This window comes from Perissodus microlepis, chromosome 16, assembly GCF_051167445.1.
Source record: "Perissodus microlepis isolate ML-2025 ecotype Zambia chromosome 16, ASM5116744v1, whole genome shotgun sequence".
Classification (NCBI taxonomy): domain Eukaryota; kingdom Metazoa; phylum Chordata; class Actinopteri; order Cichliformes; family Cichlidae; genus Perissodus; species Perissodus microlepis.
This window is the reverse complement of record NC_140476.1, coordinates 6,913,646-6,936,376: the sequence shown is the minus strand read 5'-3', so window position 1 is coordinate 6,936,376 and position 22,731 is coordinate 6,913,646. Positions and strand designations below refer to the sequence as shown.

At 39.7% G+C, this 22,731-nt stretch overlaps 1 protein-coding gene across 2 annotated transcripts; it reads left to right on the top strand.

Moving 5' to 3' along the window:
* The first annotated feature begins 699 nt into the window (after positions 1-699).
* pgap1 (post-GPI attachment to proteins inositol deacylase 1) lies at positions 700-21,828 on the top strand. Of its 2 annotated transcripts, none has more exons than XM_084909050.1 (26): positions 700-973; positions 5,473-5,626; positions 7,824-7,999; positions 8,160-8,331; positions 8,427-8,587; positions 8,748-8,800; positions 8,880-8,946; positions 9,086-9,191; positions 9,316-9,374; positions 10,338-10,421; positions 10,580-10,629; positions 10,783-10,834; positions 10,915-10,992; positions 11,675-11,750; positions 11,848-11,921; positions 12,004-12,055; positions 12,135-12,201; positions 12,557-12,662; positions 12,749-12,787; positions 12,903-13,087; positions 13,259-13,489; positions 13,571-13,706; positions 14,157-14,207; positions 14,450-14,661; positions 15,311-15,415; positions 15,497-21,828. In XM_084909050.1, exons 1-26 carry the CDS (start codon positions 842-844, stop codon positions 15,633-15,635), a joined length of 2,817 nt encoding a protein of 938 aa, XP_084765176.1. In that variant the 5' UTR covers positions 700-841; the 3' UTR covers positions 15,636-21,828. The 2 variants fall into 2 exon arrangements, with proteins under 2 accessions (XP_084765176.1, XP_084765177.1); XM_084909051.1 differs by lacking the exon at positions 700-973 and adding an exon at positions 980-2,747.
* Positions 21,829-22,731: the final 903 nt, after the last annotated feature.

Genomic DNA, 22,731 nt, shown 5'->3' with positions numbered 1-22,731 from the left:
CTCTTATATTAAGACTTCTTAATTAGATGCGCAGTTAAAGCCATGCATGTGTGCATGCATATGGACATGGGAAGAGGCCTGAATTACACAATCACACAGAAACAGCCCAGTCAGAACATTATTGCTGTGAGGCAACAGTGCTAACCACTGCGCCACCACCTTGAGAAAAATATCACAGACACACATATGCTTATGTTTTTTCTTTAGAAATAAATTACTTTTGAATTTCACTTTGGATTAATCACTTTAAGAAGATATGAATTTGAGATTAATTTTGAGACAGATTTATTGTCTCAAAATGAATCTCATGAGTCTCAAAACTTTTGGGGTTTTTTTGTCTTGGGATTATACAATCAGATTTTCAAGGGGGAAAAGGGCGTGGTATTGGTATTTGTCTTTTAATTTTTTCCAGTTGGCAGCTGCCATGAATGCTGTATAATTTGCACTTTAATTAATTATTTTAGCTTTGAAATTGTCACAGATTGACTAATGTTTAATTGCTTGAAAAATATATACATATAAATAAAGGTAATACTGTTAATAACACACAAGATAATAAAATTTGAAAATAATAAAAAACTTATCAAAAGCTGCTAAGCTAAGCGTAGCTATTTCTCGCGTGAAACGTGTGACTCCCTATATACTCTCTCATTGGTCCATTTCATTTAGAGCTTTACACCCATTGGCCGGCCGAGCTGCCACTCTCTGGGTGTGCGGCGTGTGGTTCCTGTTGTGAGCTTCAGCCGGTGTCTGACAGCCTGGCGGGGAACGAACAGAAGGAAAATGGAATCGTGTAGCTCAGACAGCAGTGAAATTTAAAAGCCACACTCACGGTGGAAGCATGAAGCTCGCCGCGGTGGCTTTTTACGGTTTGGCCGCAGGGCTGCTGGCCGTCGGCCTGCGAGAGTTGCTGACAGGCTTCGAGGAGAACAGATGCAGTATGACCTATATGTTTGAATACCCGGAGTATCGGGTGAGTACTCAGCTAATTATCTCAGAGCATTCCAAAGACCCGCATATCAGCCATCAGTTAGGTATATTCGGTGTGCTGTTTAAGGCAGAGGCTGGTTGTGTGTCGCTAAGTGGCTTCTTATTTTTATTAGCGCGAATGAATGTTGGTTTATGACTGCCAGGTGTGTTCTAAGCTAGTTTCTGAAGGCTGCTAGCGTTAACTGAGGGAGAAAGTAATGTCAGGTGCGTGGCTACCCTATCAGTGTGTGTGTGGTCGCTCTTTCAGTACACCTATGTCCTCCCTGACAGGTGTGTGAGTGTTTGTTTGCTGGGGTTTAGGTTAGTCGGATTATTATCAATGCAGCTTGAATTAACTGCTGATGCTTGACCCCTCTCAGCAGGTCACCTGCAGATCAGCTTTGCACGATATGGGACGTGGGTTAAATGCACACAGGTCCAAGCCTCGTGAAAGTAGCTGAAGTGGTCGCCTTCCTCTCCTCTATATGCGCACTAATGGGTTCATCTGTCCAGAAGTGGGGCACAGCTGGAGGCCATGCGCCATGTGGGCATCAGCCAGAGTTCACACAGTTCAGGAGTGTGTGTTCTGTTAGCGAGAACAAGGATTCAGAGTCCCACTTTATGTAGATATACTTAATGTGCACAATGGACAGAGTGTCGAGAACAGAGTATGGAGGTCCAAGACTGCCAAAATTTAAAACAAAATCTTCAGAAAATAAATTGACATGATGTTAAAAAGAATAAAACAAATGCATCCATTTTAAGATGTGATATAAACTAAACAGATATTTCTATGTTAACTGGCTTCTTTATTTATTTAATTTTAAATTAAAAATAAACAAAACCTTATTTACCTTTATTTACCTTTTGGTTTAATTTTAGTGTTAAAGGATTAACAATTCAAATACTTGAAAGACAGAAACAAGAGTCCCATCCAAGCCAGCATATAAACTAGCAAGTCATAAACTACACAGGTGTAATGCACAGACCCAGATACCTGCTAACTAGGACTAATAAAATAGACACCAAAGCTACAGCACTTTCCCCAGCAGCAAAACGTGGTGTAGAGGTGCAGTTAAGTCACTAAAATTAGCAGAAGTGAGGCCCACCAGCCAGCTGTCAGCTACAGCTGTCTATATTGGCACACCGATCAGTCAAACTGGCCATGCCCTTAATGTTAAGGCTTCAAAAAATAAGAACAGTTGAGTTAAAAAAATTTCACCCAGTACAGTTGTTAAAGGAGGAAATTTATCTATTGACAAGCTGTAAACATCTTTATTTCTGCTTTAAAGGTGGACAATTTAACACTAGAGTCAATGGGGACACAGAGCATCTAGTGGACATTAGAGGAACTGCACCTTGTAGTATTTTTGTGTTGGCTCAGTGCTTTTGCCACGTGGTTTTGACATATCTCACATATGCTTCCCAGATATATTATTAACTTCTTTTGAAAAATGATCTTATTTTAAAACTGTCTGTAAGGAGTTTTATTTTAGATAGTCTCTTTGCTCTTATTTTGAAAGGTCAGCCGGTGTGTGTATGTCTGAAAATAACTGCTACAATATCCCAGCATGAGACATCACATGCATGGTTACTTTATTTAAAACATCAAAGTAAATGGTCCTGACTGACAGCTTTATTTTCAGCTCTCTAATCCCCTGACTCGAGGAGGCCATTTCTGTCGTGAGCCGAGTGTCGATCAAACGGCAGGTGAAGAGATGACACTTTGAAGGACATCGCCCTCGTTCGTTTCATGAAACAGAAATTCATGAAGAAATGTAAAAAGATAACAAAACAGCCGAATTTCACTTCAGTTCCAGAATTACAATGTTAATGAGACATTGTTACCAAGTATTAACACCATTTATAAGTCAGTTAATATAAAATGTATCCATTTACTTTCAATAAAATCCCCCTTTTGATAACTAAGACATTTAGAAACATCTCATTTAGACACAAAGCCCTCAAATTGATGTCACACATGACCATAAAATAAACTGCACTCAGGCGCACAGTTTCATCACGTTTGGTTTAATGTCACATCCATAAACCTCAATTTCTTTAGACGGGCATTCAATCTAATATTTCTTTGTCCCTAAAAATTAGGTTATTATAATGTTTTCACAGCTTGGATCAGAAGTCTTTGTCTTATAAAATTAAAGTGCCTCTATTGTCCCAATAAACAGGTTAGTTTTTAGGTTAGGGGGTCACCATTTTGGTACAATAAGTAGATTTCATTTGAAAAGGAAATATGGAAATAAACAGGTTTAAGAAAACGATCGATGACCATAAATTGTTTTTAAATCATGCTACACTTTAAAAACATGTCAAATTTTAAATAGACAATGGTGTAAATTCATAGGTAAATGAATAAAGAAGCAGTCAGTAAGTTCTGTTTTTTTGTTTTTCTTAGTCATTTGAGGACTTTTAATTTTGACACTTTGGGCCCTCCATAAAAACCAAGTAAACATATTTATTTCTTATGAATGTTGGGCATTTCATCAGAGTGTCAAACTAAAATGAGAGTTAGCGCTTTGTCATACTGCAGCTCCCCAAATGACTTGTACCTGACAATCCCAGAATTTCCTGTTAAAAATTTCTAGGGAAAAAAATGATTTTTAATAGGACTTACATAAAATTTCAGCTCCTTACTGTCCATACTTCAGTTCATTTCAAACACCCCACCTCCCCAACAGAATTATTGCCTTAATGCTCAATACAAAAAGCTAGTGTTATAGTATAGGGAGTGCAGAATTATTAGGCAAGTTGTATTTTTGAGGAATAATTTTATTATTGAACAACAACCATGTTCTCAATGAACCCAAAAAACTCATTAATATCAAAGCTGAATGTTTTTGGAAGTAGTTTTTAGTTTGTTTTTAGTTTTAGCTATTTTAGGGGGATATCTGTGTGTGCAGGTGACTATTACTGTGCATAATTATTAGGCAACTCAACAAAAAACAAATATGTACCCATTCCAATTATTTCTTTTTACCAGTGAAACCAATATAACATCTCCACATTCACAAATATACATTTCTGACATTCAAAAACAAAGCAAAAACAAATCAGCGACCAATATAGCCACCTTTCTTTGCAAGGACACTCAAAAGCCTGCCATCCATGGATTCTGTCAGTGTTTTGATCTGTTCACCATCAACATTGCGTGCAGCAGCAACCACAGCCTCCCAGACACTGTTCAGAGAGGTGTACTGTTTTCCCTCCTTGTAAATCTCACATTTGATGATGGACCACAGGTTCTCAATGGGGTTCAGATCAGGTGAACAAGGAGGCCATGTCATTAGTTTTTCTTCTTTTATACCCTTTCTTGCCAGCCACGCTGTGGAGTACTTGGACGCGTGTGATGGAGCATTGTCCTGCATGAAAATCATGTTTTTCTTGAAGGATGCAGACTTCTTCCTGTACCACTGCTTGAAGAAGGTGTCTTCCAGAAACTGGCAGTAGGACTGGGAGTTGAGCTTGACTCCATCCTCAACCCGAAAAGGCCCCACAAGCTCATCTTTGATGATACCAGCCCAAACCAGTACTCCACCTCCACCTTGCTGGCGTCTGAGTCGGACTGGAGCTCTCTGCCCTTTACCAATCCAGCCACGGGCCCATCCCTCTGGCCCATCAAGACTCACTCTCATTTCATCAATCCATAAAACCTTAGAAAAACCAGTCTTGAGATATTTCTTGGCCCAGTCTTGACGTTTCAGCTTGTGTGTCTTGTTCAGTGGTGGTCGTCTTTCAGCCTTTCTTACCTTGGCCATGTCTCTGAGTATTGCACACCTTGTGCTTTTGGGCACTCCAGTGATGTTGCAGCTCTGAAATATGGCCAAACTGGTGGCAAGTGGTATCTTGGCAGCTGCACGCTTGACTTTTCTCAGTTCATGGGCAGTTATTTTGCGCCTTGGTTTTTCCACACGCTTCTTGCGACCCTGTTGACTATTTTGAATGAAACGCTTGATTGTTCGATGATCACGCTTCAGAAGCTTTGCAATTTTGAGACTGCTGCATCCCTCTGCAAGATATCTCACTATTTTTGACTTTCCTGAGCCTGTCAAGTCCTTCTTTTGACCCATTTTGCCAAAGGAAAGGACGTTGCCTAATAATTATGCACACCTGATATAGGGTGTTGATGTCATTAGACCACACCCCTTCTCATTACAGAGATGCACATCACCTAATATGCTTAATTGGTAGTAGGCTTTCGAGCCTATACAGCTTGGAGTAAGACAACATGCATGCAGAGGATGGTGTGGACAAAATACTCATTTGCCTAATAATTCTGCACTCCCTGTATATTTGTCACTTTTAAACATTAAGGATCAGCTGTACTCATGCTCAGTGTTTGCGTAGGTGCTTGGAGTAAATCAGCTGTAGATTACATGTAGGCTCAGCTGTAGTTGCTTTATAGCAAGCTCTTTGTGATGCAACTGTGACAGCAGGCTAATGAGCTGTGTGAGCTTTTGCCTCCTAACCGCTCTCTGTGTTTTTCAGCGTGTGGCGCTGCCTCGCCGTGTGGCCAGACTGTACCCAGCCTACGGGCTCTACCTGTATGGAGAGGGTGTCTACGCCCAGGAGACCCGAGCGCTCAAACTCACCGGCGCCCCTGTACTTTTCCTGCCTGGAAATGCTGGAAGTTATAAACAAGGTAAGAGTGCAAAGTTGATAATGGTCGAGTGCTTACATTTAAATTATCATGAAGGAGTGGGGGAAAAAACTGAGAAGTTAAGTTTTGTGCTACAGCAAAGACAAAGGAGAAACGGAGGACATCAAGCTTTTTGTTGAGTCATTTCTGGCTGAAAAAACAAACTGAAGTTTCGTTCACAAACAGAAATTTTTATCTTTGTGATACTTGCTTTTTGCACATGAGGTGTTAAAATGTCCAAAGTTAGTGTTGTGTTTTGCGCTGTGAAACTGAGGGCTGTTTTCTTGTTCAACAAATGACATTCCTTGTTAAGAGACCAGGGAATCGCGTGGTCTAAAACTACCCATGTATTTATACTCTGACACATGAGAAAAAACTGCAAAACCAAAAGTTGGTATGATGTGCTCAGCCAGTTGTCATCAAGAGTACCTCACAGCCTCCAACTCACTAAGAGGAGCATCGCTTGAAAACGTTTAAAAGCATAAATTTAACCTGAATAGAAAAATGGTGGGAGGTTTTATAAAGGTGAAATAGCATAAAAACTGTTTCAGACCACAGCTGTATGATCTGTTTCCATACTGTTGTGAATATGGATTGTCAGACAGCGGCACCTGCTTGAGCCTGCTGGAGTTTTTTTTCCTGTTAAAAGGCAGTTTTTCTTTCCCACTGTCGCCATTTGCTTGCTCAAAGGGGTTTCTTTGATGTTGGGTGTTTCACTCATTCATTTTAGTGGCGTCTTTATCTTCCAATATAAACCATCTTGAGGCAACTGCTTTTGTGATTTGATGCTATATAAATAAACTGAATTGAACTGGATGTTGTGGCTTGTTTGCTTTTTTGTTTGTTTTGTTTAACTAGGAGGTTATTATTTTATTTATGTAGTCATATAAAATGAGCAAATATATATTTATGAAGAAAAAAAGAATTCAGTGATGGATGGATTTGAAAACAAATTTCTGAACATTTTCTTGTAAGAAAGCTCCAAAAAAAACAGATGGTGAAGGACTTGCCTTCACTCGAGGACTGGATTCATATAGTCCACAAAATTTATGTGATGTAGAAATTGACATTTAATTGAAGACAGGAAAAGGCAAAGTGTTGGGAATCCTGGGGTGATTATGTATCATCGTTTAGAGTAAGCACTAAATTAAGTTGGTCAACAATAACTTGTGATACTTCAACCCTCAAGTTGCTAAGTCATGTTAGTATTAACTTATTTACTTACTTAATTAGGTTTGTGGGTCTTGAAGCTGGTTTGAAGTGTCGGGGTATACCATATACATCCCTGGTTTCGAATAAAAACTCATAATTTGGAACACAAGCATTCAGTTTTTTAACTTTAAGTAGATGCTCAAAGCTTTTTGCATTATCACATAGATCAGGACACCTCAGTGTGTTTTTCTAATCTATTCATCATGAAAAACTGGTTCAAGCACATGTTTTCACAGTTTGGTCTGGTTTTTTGCTGTGTCGTTATGGCATTTTAAACGCATCACCGAGCCTCACTGCTGTACTTCTCTCAGTATCATGAACTCACTCGCTGTAGTTTAATCAGTCCAAAATAATAGAAATAAACCTGTGAGTGGAAACAGTCCTCAGCACATGTGCTGTTTACTCCTGCTGAGTAGAATTTGCTCAAACCTGCAATGCTAATGCTAAATAAATTGCAGTTAATAGGTGAATATACTTTTTTTTAATGGTTTAATAAATGTGCACTGCATTTTATAATATAATTTATTGTATATTAGATTTTTAATTCTGGGGGAATTCTTGGGAAATTCTAACCTGGAATCTTCTGGTGACTTCAATATTCTCTCCAACTAATAACTCTTGTTGATGCAACTCCTTTCTGAGATGATGGTGGCTATCTGTTCTTTCCACCAGCTGTGTGTAGGAGGGGAACGCCCCCGCTTTTATTCCTGTGAATACAAACAGATTTTGCTGTTACTCTGGTGGTTTTTTGCTGCCCTGCATGCAGTATTCCTCAACATTTCTTCTCCTGCTTCCATTTTCTGGCTTCCATGATCACTTTTATCAATAATCCAAAGTCTGAAAAAATAAAATTATAAATAACTCTTGCAGAGATTTATCTGATCAGATGATGCTGGATAGCTAAGTAGTACTGACCCCACAGCTGCACCACATCATTCAGTTTAATCCACACTGATTTAACACCATCTGTGTTCTTCTGTTGTTGAAGCTCGATCTCTGGGCTCAGTCGCTTTGAGGAAGGCTGAAACCATGGAGGGAGGTCTCCACTTCAACGTGTTCACTGTGGACTTCAACGAGGAGCTGGTGGCGCTTTACGGCGGCAGTTTGCTCAGGCAGACGCATTTCCTGCACGAGAGCATCAAAGCCATCCTCAGGCTGTACAAGGTTAGGCCTTGAATATCAGACTGGGTTACTCCAAGTGACGGAGAGAGAGAGAGATTATAACCGGTCTTCACCTAATGTCAAATTTAAAGTGAAGGGAAACTAAGTTGAACTCTACACACGCCAGAAGACTTGAAAATTTCACGGGTTTTTATCTCTCCAGCACCTGAAGACCCCACCTCAGAGCGTTGTGCTCGTCGGTCACTCCATGGGAGGAGTGGTGGCCCGGGCACTGTTCACTTTGCCTCGTTTCAACACTAACCTGGTCAGCCTCATCATCACCCAGGCCTCCCCTCACCTGGCTCCAGTGCTGGCCCTGGACCCGTACCTGCTGGGTAAGAGTTGGTCAAACCTGCTCAGTTCAACTCGTTTATGTAGCATAAACAGATTTCTACATTTTTATTTCTCTGCTTGGTTGCTGTGTGTGCAGATTTCTACTCAGCAGTCAGACAGAAGTGGGTTAACCAGGCAAACAAGCTCAGGAATGTCACAGTTTTGTCTGTCGGGGGTGGTTATCGTGACTACCAGGTCCGCTCCGGCCTCACTTCCCTGCCGTGTCCTCCAGGAGACCCGAACAAGCTGTCACTGGTGGTACGATTTGCTCCTAAATAAAGTTTCAATTCAGTCCTTTTTCTCTGGTTCCTTTTGGTATTGTTCTCACTTTGGGACTATTTGAAGGAAAAGTTCTCATTTTGTGTTGTTTTTGACTCCAACTGCTGTTTTTTAAGTTTTTTGTCTTGTTTTTACCAAGGTGACTGCAGTTCCCAGGGCGTGGGTGTCTACTGATCATCTGTCCATTGTCTGGTAAAGAACTTTTTCCTTTTTTGGAGCCATATTTAAATATTACTAAAATTATTTATGTTTGTGTGTCTTTGTGTTTCAGGTGCAAGGAGCTTGTTCTTGCCACTGTCAGGGCGTTCTTTGATCTCATCGATCCTGAAACCAGACAGGTGTGAACAACAACAACATGTGTTTTCCTTCTGAGGAGACATGAAAGACAAACCTCCATCAGAGAGAGTTGGGAGATGGGAATATTTAAAGCAAATGAATAAATCTGACAACCTTACTTAATCAGTTTATTCTTAACAGTTCACAGAAAACTCTGAGAAGAAGTTAGCTGTGCTGAAGCATCATTTCATTAAACATCCCGTGAGGTTGCCTGGAGAAACTCAAGAGACACCAGTCTCCATCTCAGGTCTCCATCTCTTCTTTTATGGTTCATGGCGACAGTGTAATACACTTGCATCCAAAGTTTCACTGTGCATTAATGATGAATCACTAAGATCGGTGTCCTGTTGTTTGTTTGTTTTCTTTTCCAGATCTTCCTGATGCATGGAGTGAAGTTAACACACTTCGTCTGGCTTACAGCACACCAAAGGTACAACAGAGCCTCTCCCATCTGTAATGATGATTAATAATTGAATGGATTATCTGCTAGTAGCTGATACAAGTTGTAAAAGAAAGTTACTTTTAATCTATAAAATGTATCTACTCGGTAAAAATGAAACCATCTGGAGTGATGTCTAATCCATAGACTGTATGAAAAAGATGGACGTAGCTTACAGGTCTGAAAAATGAAACCAGTGCAGTAGTGTTTAAAGGACATGAGGGGGCGGGGCCTCCTGTTTCAAAAAGAATTCTGATTGTATAGAAATTATAAAATTACTTGTGACCCCAGTAAACATGTTCCTGATTCATTGTTCGTGATTACAAGCGCTACTTTAGAGTCTTATCGAATATAACACAATGTTTATTGTGTCAATTATCGTCTCATTAAAAATAAATGAAAATAAGATAATAAATCAGGCTGTGCTTTACGGCAGCGGTCCCCAACCCCCGGGCCTCGGACTGGTACCGGTCCGTGAGTCGTTTGGTACCGGGCCGCGAGAGTTGAGGCTCAGGTGTGAAATGTATGGTTTTCAGGGTTTTTATCGGTTTTCAGCGTTATTTTGTTAGCGTTTTTATCGTTAACTCGGTTTTCCTGGGTCTTTTCACGTGTGTTATGAATAAATCTTCTTTTTTTCAGTACCGGTACTGGTTTTATTTTGTTGTATTTATCCGCGACACCTTAAAGGCCGGTCCGTGAAAATAATGTCGGGCATAAACCGGTCCGTGGCGCAAAAAAGGTTGGGGACCGCTGCTTTACGGTGTGACTATGCTGCTTGAAGAGTATCTGCCGTGTGAGCGTGTAGCGTCCCATAAACGATGTCTGAGTTAAACCCACATGTCGCACTTCACATCTGGTCAAGGCTACAAAACAGGATTATTTGACTAATTAATCTGACAAAACAAACAAAGTGATTACAGTAATCATAAGTGTTTTTGCTCTCTGTTTGTACAGGAAGGACAACCCAAGTTCTTCCTGTTTGCCCTGTCGAGTCGCAGGAAAGCCTACAGCCATTTCTACTGCCGGAGCAACAACCTGGTGAGTTATTACCTTTTGTTTTTGAGCTGTAAGAGCTTGATAATATTAACATGTGTAAGAGTTAAGGCTAAATGCTTCATATTTAGTGCAGGAGAACCAAGAACTTCTTTTTAAATTTTAAACCAAGTGAAAAGAGATTCTGATTTATTGTCCAACAGGAGATGACCAGCTGGGTGTACGGCTGTTTGCAAAAGAATGGCTCATCATGGTAAGAATATCATTAATGTCAAGCTTTTCCCACCACCTTTATTCTCAATAAGCATCTTTTAATATTCTTCTCCAATGTGAAAAATGTGATGGAGTTTGTGGATGTGTTACACAATTATTTATTTCTGTTTCTTTTATGTCCCTTTTCCTCCAGTGTGTTTGCAGCGGATCTGTCTAAGGGAACTGAGCTTTTGCCTCCCTACAAGGTAACGATCGTCTAAAAGAGACTCCGTTCAGTTCAGTCTTTGTCCCATCAGCTGTCCTAACAGTCTGTCGTCCTCCTCAGGTCCTGACTCTGAGGCTCAGTGACTTGTCGTCTTTTACTCATCTGTTTGTCTCGGCCTCAAACCTCAATGGCAAGCAGGTACTTCAAACTAAACAATGACTCAGTATTTTCAGATTAACCTGCAGTAAAAATGTTCTGGTCTGTTTGCCATTGTTATACTTCTACTTCCATAGCCTATATTTGAAATGAGGAGACCAGTGTTGGCTTGTTTTATTTGAACTTTAAGCTCCAGATCATCTTTCTGGCTGTAGACTTTGTACACAGCTTTCCGAAGAATAGCTGAGTTTAGTCATGAGTGTTTGTGGTCAATGTGCACAAGTCCACAGTGTGGATTTAAAGTTTTTTTTCTGATATATAAAAAGCTGAAGCTGTTTTCACTCCTTTTACCGTTTTAAACCTAACAGAGGTGAAACTACAATGGTTCACAAATTCTGCTAAGACTACCTCCTAGTTCCATAGTGTAAAGTCTCTGTGATGTCCAATTTAGCCCGCAGATGTTATTGTACTGTAAATTTACCGTGAGCAAATGGATTTGATGTGTGCTGCGTCCTGCTTGCTCTACTTGGGCAAGCCTCTCTCAACTAAACCAAAAGCAGTGATGGAGGTGATCCAGTTGTATGTTACATGCTGATTCTGACCTGATCTGTGATCAGCCTGAGACTACCCAAAAACAGAGGCCAGAAGAGGAAGAAGCCAAACAAACAAACCCCCCCTTTTTTTAAAGAGCTTGTCAAGGTTTGTGTGTCTGTCTGCTCTGCAGTTCACGGTGGAGTGTGAGTGGCAAAGAGAAGAATCTCAGACTCTGTCTGTCGCAGTGCCGCATGTCCTGTCCTTCGGTGAGTAATCTAGTAAAACCGATTCACAAACTTTTTTTTTTTTTTTTTTTTAAAAAAAGGTTGGTTTTTTTTCAGCAATTGTTATTTGGGTTTTTAGGTTTGACCTCGAGTGATGTTACGGTTAACTCCTCTGGACTCCTTCACACCATCGAGCTGCAACACTTTCACCAGGTAGCTTTCACTGTGTTCTCAGGTTCTAGTCAGGATCAGCTTCCCTGTTTCAGCTAAATTTAAAACTCCTCTGTGTCTCCAGGTCTATCAGGCTTTCAGAATTAATGTTGCAAGCCAGTGCAAAGTACAGAAAGGTGAGTGTGTGTTGTTGGATCAAGAGGCTCATGTGCTCATGCTGTAATGTAATAGTGGTGACTGATTGTGTGTCTGCAGACAGATTGCCGAGCGTGTACAGGATAAAAGTGCCATGGTTTCGAGAGGACTCTTTAACCACGGTCAGGTGAGTTTCTGAAGTTATTCTTAGAGACTATGTTTAAGTAACCATGGTGAGCCAAATGTTTTTATTTTCCCTCCACATTTTGGCCCATCTGATGTCAGTAAGATCGAATTTCCCACTGCGGTCATGCCAGAGCGCAGAAGCCTGACCCACCTGCAGTTCCAACCTTCTGTTTGGGAGGGGCAGCCAATCAAAAGAAAGTTTACTTAAAGAGGAGGTTTTACATCTGTTTGTTAGAGACAGAGGATGAACTGAGGGGCTTGACTTAGACTAGTACCAGTAAAACAAGAACTGTTTTTGACCTATGATGAGTAGCTTTTCTTTTAACCTGTCATGATTGATGTGATCTGTCTGCCAGCGTGCCATCAGTGACGGAGATCTCAGGGATGCTCCACACAAGTCGTCCAGACAACACCTCAGGTGCACTCCTGCAGCTCCACACTGCCCCCAACTGCCAGTATAAGGTACTACCTTCCAGCTACCAGAAAGAAGGTCGAGTCTTCTTCACATTTGTTGTGACAAACTGTTAAATATTTACCCTGTGACTTAGGTCTCCATAAGAACTTCGTTACCCAGGGTGCTCGGACAGGTAGAAATTGTCTTGTTTTATTTATTCCGGTGAAATTAGGGGCATCGTGGCATTCGAATAAATCTTTCATCTTTAATTACCAACTTGATTCACGCTGTGGCATCTTGTCTGACAGATACTGAGGTTCTGTGGTCACATGGTACCAGTGTACACAGCTGTAACCCTCCTTCTGGCCTGTGGGGGGCAGATGTCCTCCATCCTGAAGTCAAGGCAAGCTGCAGACATGAGTCAGATGGTGGGCAAAGGCCTGCAGCCCCACAAAGTCAACCTGCCTGTGTATATTCTGCACATCGCACTCAGGTAAGCTTAATGGTTCTAATATGAAGCTGAGTGGGAATGTTATTTTTTTTCTGGCCTCAGAAAAAACTGACTGTGGTTAAAACCGCCTCAGCCTCCTGCTTTAATTTAAGATAAATTTTCATATAACAGTCAAACCCCTCAGGATGGTTTTCCCTTCTTTCCCCCCCACAGCTGTAGCTGCTTTCAGGAGGTCTGGTCCATGCTTTTCCTCCCCTCTATGGACACACTCCCTCCAACCTTCCCTGATGTGGCATTTCATGAAGAGGAGGCACCAGGTGAAGAATGGGTTCACCTCCTCTCCCCTCTGCTGTATATTTTTGGGGCAGCAGTGGCGTACTGGGGCAGCACTCTACTCAGACTTGTTATCCGGCTGATCTCGTTGGTCTTGGCTCCATTGCACAGGTACCGAGGTTCATTCAAACATTTGAAACTGTGGCTGATTGTCTGTTTGTTCGCTTGAGTTTTAATTCTTTTCATCTGCAGGCCGTCTGTCTCTAGAGACTGTGGCACCCTGCGGCTGCGAACCCAGCTCCTCATCACGCTGTGTCTGACTGTTATGGGCGGGACTTCCTGTGGGGCGTTGTCGATATTTGCCTCGTTCCTGTTCCACCTTTATAGGGTGAATATTGATTTAATTAAATTATTTATAATTCTGCTGTCCAGAGCTGCTTAGCAGGTAACACTTCCTGCAATTCAGATTATAATGAAGGGAAAAAAGCCTTAAAATATCTAATATTTACCATGAATTCACTTTAAATTTGATTATGTGTTTAAGACTAGCAGATAAAAACAGTGCTGGGCAGGTATATTTTGTGAATCAGGTTTTAAAGCTTTTGGGTTTTTCATGAGACTTTCTCAGGAGTATCCAGTTCGTCTTTGTCTTGATCAAACACCAAAGCAAACAGATTTTCTAGTGTATATTTTATGTTCTTAAATAGATATTTAAAAACCATGAATTGTATTAATTAATTTATTTTTTAAGTGGTGCAGGAGCCATTGGTGTAGCATGGACTTCCTCTGTTTTGAAGTTTCAGCTGAGCTGCTGTTTGTGTTTATTTGTTGCTCTCAGGTTCTGAGGCTGCAGATGACAGAAAGATATTTGAGACACATGTTGAATCTGGTAAGATGTTCAGGTTTAACTAACATTTATGTTGTAAGATTTTCATTTTTCTTTCATATCAGGCTGTAACTGTACTTAATTTTGCTGCAGTGATTGAGTGACTGATTGGCTGGCAACGGCCTCAAGTGGACAATAGGGGAACTGCAGTTTATGGCATTCCCACATCTGCTTATTTAAATACAGATTGCCAAACTTTTATAAATCAAGCTATGTCTGATTCATCTCCTCTGGTGTCTTTCCAGGCTCCCCGGAAGCACAAAGAAGCTGAGAATGGCACGATCGATCCCGAATGTTTGAGCAGGTCTAAAGAAAGCAGCGGCACCCCCTTGCTGTCGGAGTGCACCCTGCAGGAGGTGAGGGATGACCTGCAGCTCCACCTCTGCCTGTCGGCGCTTTTCACGCTGCCCGTCATGCTCAGCGGTCCCTCGCTCATCCACTGGATCCGTAACCTGAGGTATGTGAGAGAAAGATGCTGCTCTGCACATCAGCGTTAATTTCTCTGAACCTCACAGTTGATAAATAGATGCTAACCGTGCAGTATGTTTGTTTTAACGCACATGTGCAGTAGCAGAATGACTACAGCAGTCTCCAGTAGAGTGTCTGATTTACAAAGGAAGTCTACATGAAGTTCACCCATGATCACACAGCTGGTGCTCTGGCTTCAAGCAGACAGCCGTGGGAGCAAGCTGTTATGACTCAGTGTGTGCGGAAGAGGCCGAGAGATAAATAGGACTGCATAAATCATTTTTTATTATTACACTTGAGTAAATTAAGTCTGAAGTTATTCTTTATATATATATATTGTAAAGTAGCACATTTTATGCTTGCAGCTCCATTTTCCCTGTAAATTCACATAAATGACTATTTATTATATTAAAAATGTTACAGAGTGCACCTACTTGGTTATTTGCATAAAATGCCTAAATGTCTGGACTTGTTATTTGGGTTTTTAGGTTTGACCTCGAGTGATGTTACCGTTAACTCCTCTGGACTTCTTATAAAAATATGGGAACCGTATGCTTAAATAAACACAAAGGTACAGAGTGTGATCATTAGGATAAGGAGTTCCATATTAACGCTCTCTGTTTGTTAAACCTGTGCAGGTATTCCACCCAGCTGAATCCCGACCCTTGCTGGCCATACATCGTGCCTCTAATTTTTGTCTACATGCTGCTTATTAACTGTAACACTTTAAAGCTCAGCAACAGGTAGGAGCACACCTGCCCAGCACACACATTCCCAGTGAGATCCTTCATGCTAACAGGTAACTTGTTCTTCATGTTTTTCAGTAAACTGCTGCCTCTGACCTCCTGCCTCCCTCTCCCCTTGGCCATCATCATGGTGACTTTCTCTCCTCTTCACCTCTACAGAATCACCTACTTCCTGTTGGCGTCACTCATCCCGCTGGCCTTGTGCTGTCTCCTCTGACAGCACCGGGCTGGTTTCAGTCTCCATCTCCACCATAACATGCCTCTTCTTAAGTCGCAGCCTGACTCTCTGAGGCTGGTTGAGGACTTTCTGTACCGGGCTGCTATGGAGCGGAGCCATAGACATACATAGCCTGGTTAACTTCCTGCTCACTGTTAGCACTAAAGGCTCCGTGGTGATTACACAGGGCGTTTTAAAAAGAGAAGGTGTAATGGCCTCGGAGCATCTGGTGCAAATATGGCTCTGTTGGATTGTCCTGAAACCATGTTTGCCTTACTCTGTATATCTATAGCTCTGCCTTCAGGGAGCGCCAGCTCCACAACCAGTGAAGCTTCTGATATGAGAGACTGTGGACAGGGTATTACTGTTATAACATGATGTTGTTTCTGGTGTCAACAGTGGCGTTGTTCACTGTGGTCACTGTGCTGTAAACTCTTACACTGCCTACTGCTTAGCAACGACTTACAGCTCTAACTGTTACCTGCTCACTGTAGTAGTACCTCCTCTAAACCAGAGGCAGAGTATTACATTTATTCCGTTAGAGAAATCCAAAGTAGGCGTGTTTATGTTCTCACCTATTTGATGCGCAATATTGACGGTGGCTGCAAAATGAAGGGTTGCACTGAGGAAGGCTTGTGTACACGTGCAGGTTTGGGGGCGTCTTGTTATCCAGAGAAAGTCTGAATCTCCATGATCTCTACTACAGCTGATCAATAAGAAACATTCTACTTCCTGTTTATTTGATTTTAAAAAGTTTAGCTGCAGTTCAGGGAAGGGTACAGCAGGGGGAGCTCATGAGATGGTGTAAGAAACTAAACAAACTAAAAGAATTTTCACCGGATTTTCAAATATATGGCGGATCGAAACTGCTAAAATAATAAATGTGTAAATCTGTAACTGAATTAAAATTATATCAAATGCCTAAAACAAATATTCATTAATTTATAGCAAAGTAAACAGAAATTTCTATTTTAATTTCCCATATCTTATTTTTTCCAATTCCCCGTTACCCTTTTACGCCTGATGGAGTGTTACTGTCACACCACGGGGCAAGCGGGCAATGTGGACACCCAAGTTTGTGAATACGACATATGATACTGAAACCGATACCATAGATTCGCCTACTGAAAATCTAGGACAAGTTTGAAATCTCAGTGAGCTCAAACTCGAGGTCAGAAGTCAACTATTCTACATATCACCTGGGCATTCATTATTATATTTTGCTTTAATTTTGTTTTTAATTCAGTGCTCTGTAGAACAAATTTATCCCTGCACGTGTCAGATTGTTTAGGGGTTTTTTTGTTTTTGCTTTTTAAAAAAATAAAATAAAATAAAATTACATACAGAAGGAAGTGAGCACTTTAAAGGCATCGCTGTAAAACGTGTTCAGAAATCTCTATGTGCCAAACTCGCTGCAATCCTGTTGATGGGTTAAAAGTTACCAAAATGCCAAGGAATTTGAGAGATGAATGCTAAACAGAAATAAATTAGCGTTTTAAGGTGGAACAAATCATAAATATTTCATTATGGGCATACAATCACATGTTCATTCTATCAGGTGTGGTTGTTGGTGTTTTGAGGTGAAGGCAGTGTGTTGTTTCTGTGTACGTTCTCTGTGATATCCGGGCCTTGAATCCTGGGATTGGAAGTAGAATTTGCTTTTTGCTGGTGTTGTGTTGGGTTTAGTATTTATCTTATGTTTGAGTGTTGGTTGAAGTTTTTTGTTTTCATTTCATATTTGAAACATTGAAAAAAGATAACATAAAAGAAGTTGTAGATTTGGATTTTAACAATTTAACAAGGAGAGGATAGAGGAGTTTTGTTTTTGCACTGTCAGCGAAAAAAATCAAACCAACCCCACGTTATTTATCTTGGCACCTCCTGACTTCCATATTTTTCTTTGTTTCAGAACAAACCCTTCAGCTTCCTGCTGAGGATGTAAATATTCTAAAACTGCTCACAAAAGTTTATTATCATTAATGTTGGTGTGAACCAGATGTAAATGGTGCATTGATTTGGGACTATTTTCAGTTGTGGATTATTACAAATTTAATGCTCTAGTTGCTTCCTTCAGCAGCTGCACGGAGTGTGAAGTAGAATACAATGGATACGGGTTGAAAATATGAATGAAGTGAGACCTTTTACAAGAAATATGACGGAAATAAGACTTTTGTTTTAATGAGAAGAGAGAGCATCTGATATGTTGAAGCTTTTGAATGGAAAGAGTCATAGAGAAAAAAATCTGTTGCCACAATTACTTCAAACTGTTATCATTGCTGAAAACAGTTTTGAGTGCTGTTATAACATGTAGGCCTGACTTTTTGTTGCCTTTTTGTTCAATTTTTGTTGCCAAATTTACATTTTTAAGCCAGTTTCGCTCACACTCGTTTGACCTTAAATCAGTTTAATCAGTTAAAATGTTTTTTGTGTGATAAATATGTGGGTGTTGTGCTCCAAGATTACTTAACAAAAAAAAGGGAAACATGTTGTCAAACATTATTTTGGCTGCTGGCCAAAACATTCAAGTTCAAAATGGGGTAATGTGTCTAAAATTGGCTGTAATTCCTCAATAGCTTGGAGATTACTTTTATTCAGCCCCTCGAATTAAAGCAGAGAGAGTCTACTTTAAGCCTGTAGTCACTATGTCACTCTAACTTGAATATGTTTTATTCAGTAACTAAAATAAATCAACTTCAAGCATATAAGAAGCTAGCTCTGAGAGTTCAGTTTTGTATTTCATGTCATGCCTTTCTCTCTGGAAAATTATGAAGGACCAAAAATGCTGAAATAATAAATTCATAAACTAATAAGATAACAAATAAGATATAAAATGCACTAAAATTAATAAGTAAAAATTAACGTAAGTATTACTTAATTTATGGCACATTTTACAATGATTTTTTTTTTTTTTTCATTTTATTTTTAACTTGTGATTTAATCTTCCATTGTTATTAGTTTGTAGTTAAGTTATGCGTTAGGAGGCAGAAAGGAAAATTATCTGAATGACAGTGCCATCATTTTTATGAAGAAAAACATCAGTTTTAGTTAAATATAGATGAAATGAAAAAACACGTTTGTGGAGATAAACGGAAGGAAAAAATTTAATGGAAATAAATAGATACTATATAATTGCTATTATGGGAAACAATACGGTGACAAATATGTCGCTCTTTTTTTCATTAATTGAGTTGTACAACTTTTTACTTTTTTATTCTTTATAACTTGATCTTTATTCATTTCCTTGTTGTACATGAATTTTGACAGCTTCAGTCCTCCGTACTAACAGTGTCTTATTTTATTTCTGTCTTACGTCCTGCTGCTGCTGCTGTGCCTTTTTGCTTTCTTGAGTAAGCAGCAGTTTGTGTTCAGATCTCAGCAGCTTTGTGCTGGCTGAAGCCCTACATTGAATGTAAAGCATATTTCACTCCTTTGTGTCCACTCGCAAAGCTCCTCTGTTTTCTTTACATTTTATTTAAAATGTGGGACTCTGTAGTAACTAAATACTAAAGATTTGGGGACCAATTGAGCTCACAGTCAGAAGTCTACACGCTCTGCAGAAACCGCTGTTCCCAATGTGAATGTACCTGCACTGAATGTCTCTGTGTGTTTGAGTTTATACAGTGGTGTAAGTGTTCAGCTTTTCTCTGCACTTGTGCGTTTTTGGTATAGTTTTAGTGCTTTGAGATGCACATCGTCTGCCTCGCTGTGAATCGGTGGCAAACACAACTTTGTAGAACAAATTAGTAGCGATGAGAGTTATGTTTTCTATAAATAGACGTGTGACTTGTATCGGTGTTCACTGTGATCACGTCCTTCCACATGCACTCTTGCACCGAGTAATCCACACACAGACAACTGCTGTTCTGGGGACATTTTGCCATTTCAAATTTGGTGGGTTTTGTGTTTTTTAAAAATGTGATGAAGCTCTTGGAATACATTCAACATAAAGTTAAAACATTTGGATTGAAATAAAGCAGGAAATCAAATTCTCATTTTATTTTGTTCTATTTTGAAATGCTGTCACTTAAAACCAGTGTGCCAAACTGATGCATTCTCTTTGTAGAGCATCTGTCACATATATGAATGTGCAGCATGGCTTCAGTTCAGGTAAAAGGACCTTTGCATAGAAGGGCACGTTATTCCTCCAAATCCCTCTGTGGAAGCCTCCAGGAAAAAAAACTCAGTTTGTGTAAATTGCATAAAATAGGCGCAAGAATTGCTGCCACAATGTCTCCTATCATAGCCAAAATCGGCAGTTAAAGTGGACCTTTTCTTATTTCCAACTTCATATTTTTTATTCTTGGACTCCTCTGTAGCAGCTTTGCATGATTTACAGTTCAAAGTAATTCTTCTTTATCTTACACTGGGCCAGTTTTAACTCCTCTCCCTTTAAAGCCCTCATTAGCAACAGATTTGAAAAAGCAGGTAGGTGGTTCTTCTATGTCCCCAAATTTGGATATACCCTCTTTATGATGTCATACAGCTGCAAACTTGGAAAAAAAAACTGTCTGAAACTGAGTGTTCTGAGCAGTCTTAAGATGGTATTTTCAGAGAATGGGGAGTATCTCTTTATTTGAAAGTTTCATCATGCTTGGTATGAAATACAGGAAAGCAGAATAGAGTTTATAACATCCTAAATGTCAACCTGTTCAAAGTGATTTTTTTTTTTTTTTTTTTTTTTTTTTTTTTTTTTTTTTTTTTTTTAGGCATGCAAATTTGTGTGAACAACTAAAAATATGAGCTGTTGTTTTTTGTTTTGTTTTTTTTCTCATCCAGCTACTGACACATTTCTTTTATATTTAACAGGATTACTTTCTTCCAGGGTTCCAGTCAGCAGCTTGACCTCTCCTCTTCCTCTTATCTGCTTTTTCCTAATTGCATTACACTCTGTAATCTTCCAGCTTCTCCCGCTTTCTGAGCATCATTTATTTTAATGTTTGGAGTGCTGGTAGCTGCTTACAGGAGCTTGTGCCTGCTGATGGTTGGGACCGAGTTCATAAACTTTTGAAAATGGCATCACCCCATCCTTTCATTAGGTCTCTAAAGCTCATTGAGGTTTGAAACATTAGTAAAAGTTAAATAGAGGTCAAGTCTTTTGCAAGGTGTAGTTTTTATTGTCCAGAAAGATTTGTTATAATTTCAGTTTCAGACATCAGTTTGTCTTCTTGCTGAACTGAACCACAGTAAGAGAAGTTTTCACCAGACTACTGCATCCCACTGCATCTTTCTTTCTTTTTTTTTAATGAGCTTGCTTCTCTGGCTCCCAAGGTGACACTCACTCTGATTGATCTCTGGAAACATCCTTTGTGCAGCTGCCAAAACTCGAGCTGCTTTTACCCCTAAAAACAGACTAGAGGCTTCAAGATGTCGCAGTAATTTAAAGTCTTAAAATCAGCCATTTTACTGGTACTTACTGTAAATTCAAGTGTTAAAAGTTATCAGCATTTGCAGAAACTTTGATTTTATCTTTATTGTGCTGAAGAGATATGAAGTGAAGCTGAACTGTGGCCTGGCTGTACTTTCATGTATGTACCAAAAGATGGAGCAGCGAGTTAGTGTAACCTTGCATTTAATCAATAAAAAGCACATTCCTATTTACAGTGGCAGCCAAGGAAAAGGCTGGTAAACTGCTGCCCCCTGGTGGTGAAGGTTTTAGTCGTATTTCCCTGAACAAACACAAAAACCTTTAAACGACACACATCCTTGATCTCTTTTTTGCTGTTTAGTGACAGCCAAAGAAACAATATCAGAGACAGCTGATTGTTTTTATTCATAATCATCTTCTGTACAAACTTGTGATGTTTAACAGTGTTTACCTGGTGATATGAAATGTTCTTACTGCAGTCTATAAGTGCTTTACAGTTCAGTGGTTCCACTTATCTTGCTTCTGCCTACAGTGACTTTAATACCTGTAACCTCCTGCTAGCTGGTCCTCGTTGTGCAGAACTAGTTAGTCCTCTAACACGTGCTCATACATCAGGCAGTTGGAAACGTCTTGTTTTGTTTATTCACGTTTTCTGAAGAGGCTCTGGCGTGGACGAGTATTTAATCCTCAGGTTTCTGTGTCGGTGTGTCAAAATCAGTCGCTTTGATGTTTTTATATCTCTCACATTTTTATCTGATGTGACTGTAAATGAGCAAACTGTGCAATTTTTTTGGCACTGTTGTTGTTGGAATAAAACCACGAAAATGACTGTTTTTGTTTTTATTCTGTAGTGATGTGATTAGTTATTGTTACAAAAGCATCCTCGGGGCAGTAACAGCTAAACTTACCTTGAGGTATCCAGAGACTTGCTGAGACATCAGTGTGATTAAGATCGATGCTTCCCTGCTCATAACATTTAAAATTTGGTATACAAAAGATAATTATATGGAGGGCCGAAACTATCAAAATGAAGTATAAACTAATAAACAACATATTTTAGACATTTATTATTTTATTTTTTACAGTTTACTTTGTCATATTTTATTTTATCTATTGACTTCTCCATTGTATTTTCCTTTCATTTATTTTGATATTATTTCAATCCATCCTTACATACTGCTTCAGTCATACATATGTTTTCTTTTGAACATCCATCTTTAACACTTTCTGTGTTTATAATTTGACAGTTTTTGAAAAGCTTTTATTGTGATTTTAATGTGACTAAAACTATTTTAAAAGTAGTGAATGATGATTAGTAGTAGTATTTCAGGCTATACCTATAACTGTTGACCACATATCAGCGTCTCACCTGAAAGTACTCTTTACACTACACTTTCATGCAACACCAAAGACAACTATGTAAGAGATGGGCGTGAGGGTACTAACTAATCAGTGAAGTCCTGTTAAAGCCTGAAATGCAGCGTTTTCTCCACAGTCTTCTTAGCTTTTCAAACCAGCATACAGCCCTAAAGTATGCCCTGTTTTATCCTCCTTTTTAACTCTAATGGGAACATAATTTGCAAAACATACATCATTCTGTATTAAATTAGACCTCAAACTGCAGACTTGAATCATAATGTCATTAAGTGTCATGGATCAGGCCAGCTGAGGGCCATCTTCCCTACACAGCAGGATTATTTTTTCAGCCAGAGCAGTCTCCCCCTACTGGTC

Excerpts from the sequence above, each read along its gene's own strand:
- pgap1 (XM_084909050.1), top strand. The coding sequence starts at position 842 with ATGAAGCTCGCCGCGGTGGCTTTTTACGGTTTGGCCGCAGGGCTGCTG. Across the intron at positions 12,056-12,134 it reads CCAGTGCAAAGTACAGAAAG|ACAGATTGCCGAGCGTGTAC; the intron begins GTGAGTGTGTGT and ends GTGTGTCTGCAG. Across the intron at positions 12,788-12,902 it reads TACCCAGGGTGCTCGGACAG|ATACTGAGGTTCTGTGGTCA; the intron begins GTAGAAATTGTC and ends CTTGTCTGACAG.